Below are 2,408 nucleotides of genomic sequence, written 5' to 3' on the forward strand. Positions count from 1 at the left end.
GCACTCCAGCCTGGCGACAGAGGGAGACTCCGTCTCAAAAACAAGGACAAAACTCGGTGCTGTCCAAATCTTGCTGCAGCATCCACGCTCCTCAGTAGAGAGAGGCAGCCCTAGGTGGGGAAATGGCCAAAAGCCAGAATGGAAACAGTTCTCGGGAGGCTGAGATGGGAGAATTGCTTGAACCCAGGAAGCTGAGGTCGCAGTGAGCCTAGATGGAGCCACTGCACTCCGGCCTGGCCACAGCGAGACACCTTCTCAAAAAAAAAAAGAAAAAAGAAAAAACAGTTCTCCTGATTTGGATCCAGGGCCTGCTCTCCTCCTCCTTAGAAGTCCCTCCCAAGGATCCCTGACATCCCATGTCAGGGATTCCTGGAGGGAGAAGTTTCTTCCCTTATCAGCTGTTGGATGACTCGGACGGCCCAAAGGAAAACAAGAATGCCCGGACCAATAGGAAGACAGCAGATTTGGGAAAGCCCTCATTCTTCTCCCAGAAGCTGGGAGTCCAACTTCCCCAACCACAGCAGTTTGGCCGGCGCGCGGGCCTGCGGGGAAGGGCGAAGCGGGGCGGGGTCGGGAGCGGAAGCCGCGCGGGGGCGGGACCCTCTCGGCGGCCCACGCAGAGCCAGGGGGCGCGGACTACAGCTCCCGGCCTGCCCCGCGCGCGGTCCCCGCCCGCCCCTCGCGCCCGGGAGGAGGATGCAGAGACGCCGCGGCCGGCGATGAGGATGGAGGCCGGAGAGGTAGCGCCGCCGGCGGGGGCGGGCGGCCGCGTCGCGGGCGGCTGGGGCAAGTGGGTGCGGCTCAACGTGGGGGGCACGGTGTTCCTGACCACCCGGCAGACGCTGTGCCGCGAGCAGAAGTCCTTCCTCAGCCGCCTGTGCCAGGGGGAAGAGCTGCAGTCGGACCGGGTGAGGCCCCCGGGGTGGGCGGCGGGCGCGGGGCAGCGGTGGGTCCTCGGCTCGCCCGACTCGGGGCTGCCCGGCCTGGCCTACCCGCCAGGCTGGGGACCCGGCTGGGTCCATTTCGGAGGAACTGGAGGCGGGAAGAACCGGCAGGAGGAGGGGAGGGGAAGGTGGGTCAGGCATGAGGGATGTGCCCATTGCCTTGGCAACGGGACAACGCAGGCCGCGGCCATCGTAAGCTCTCCAACAGCCCTGGATCGAGGCCTCTCCTCTTTTGGGGCTGTGGGCAGCGAGAGACCTGGGGCCTTTCTTCCCTCCCAGAGGGGACTCCTGCTCTGGGGAAGGAGTCGACAAGGCTACTTCTCCCGCCCTTTGGGTTGTGGGTGGCGCAGGGGTGCAGGGAGCTGGATGGAAGAGTCCTGGGGCGCCTTCTGAACTGGGCAGACTCTAGGAGGAGCGCTGGCCCGGTGGGCGCTATTTCTGAGCACCCACCCTGACTCTGCAGCACGCTGCCTTTGCGACCTTGGGTCGGACCCTTCCCTGCACTCAGCCTCCTTCCTCATCTGTAACACGAGGGGCTGGTCTGAAGATGCCCTCTAAGGTCTCCTGTCCCCCATCCGTGACCTCACCTCTCAATGTCTCCAATCTCTGTAGAGTTGCGTGGAAGCCCACCCTGCCTCCCTGCCCTCGAGAGTGTCCAGTGAAATAGTGACTCCTTTGGAAACTTGTAAACATCCCCTGAAAGACTAGGGACCTTGGGGCAACGGTGGGGCTGGCTTCAGGGGACAGCTTTTAAGAGGGACACTGGCAGGGCCTGTGCTGGGCCAGGTGCCACTCAGACCTCCTCTCGCTGGATGCTCACTGTGACCCCTAATTATGGGGAGAGGAGTGAGGCTCAAAGAGCCCAGATCGTTAGCCCAAGGTCACACATTCAGGAAAAGGCAGAAGCAGGGTTTGAACCCATGTCCGTTTGACCCCAGTGCCTTTTTGCTCCTTCGTGCCTGCTCCATCCAGGGAAGAGCTCTCCCTTGACTCTCCCTCCCTCCCTCCCTGTGTATGTGTGGGGTTAGCCAGGGAGAGGCCTCATTCTTCTCTCACTGAGCCTCCCTCACCTCCATAGGATGAGACCGGGGCCTACCTCATTGACCGTGACCCCACCTACTTTGGGCCCATCCTGAACTTCCTCCGTCATGGCAAGTTGGTGCTGGACAAGGACATGGCTGAGGAGGGTGAGTTGGTCCAGGGGGCTGGCCTGGGGCCCACATCCTAGCCTGTCCCTCTGCAGCCTGCTGGGGCCCTCTGTGGAGGCCCCAAGCCATTTGGACAGCCAGGACAGACATCTGCCTGCTTCCTTGTTTCCTGCCTCTTCCCACCTGGACGGGACGGATTCCTGGGCATCTGCCGGTGCCAAGCCTGGGGCTCTGCCAAGCAGACAGGCCCAAGCTTTCCCTGGGTACTCTCAGGGAGGTGATGGAGAGACACACGTGCAGGGGATAGAGGGAGTCA

At 62.6% G+C, this 2,408-nt stretch overlaps 1 protein-coding gene across 5 annotated transcripts in view; it reads left to right on the forward strand.

The window, feature by feature from the left end:
- Positions 1–636: 636 nt before the first annotated feature.
- KCTD17 (potassium channel tetramerization domain containing 17) overlaps positions 637–2,408 on the forward strand; it is a 14,569-nt gene continuing 12,797 nt past the window's right edge. Inside the window, exons 1-2 of one of the 5 annotated variants that reach the window (XM_032266595.1) lie at positions 637–740; positions 2,023–2,131. In XM_032266595.1, the coding sequence (XP_032122486.1) occupies positions 720–740; positions 2,023–2,131 (130 nt within the window). In that variant the 5' untranslated portion in view covers positions 637–719. Of the gene's footprint in view, positions 909–2,022; positions 2,132–2,408 lie in introns of all 5 variants that reach the window. The other 4 variants (XM_032266596.1, XM_032266597.1, XM_032266593.1 and 1 more) reach the window with 4 other exon arrangements.

The sequence above is a fragment of the Sapajus apella genome, unplaced genomic scaffold (assembly GCF_009761245.1).
Source record: "Sapajus apella isolate SASKATOON/1434 unplaced genomic scaffold, GSC_monkey_1.0 scaffold160, whole genome shotgun sequence".
Lineage (NCBI taxonomy): Eukaryota > Metazoa > Chordata > Mammalia > Primates > Cebidae > Sapajus > Sapajus apella.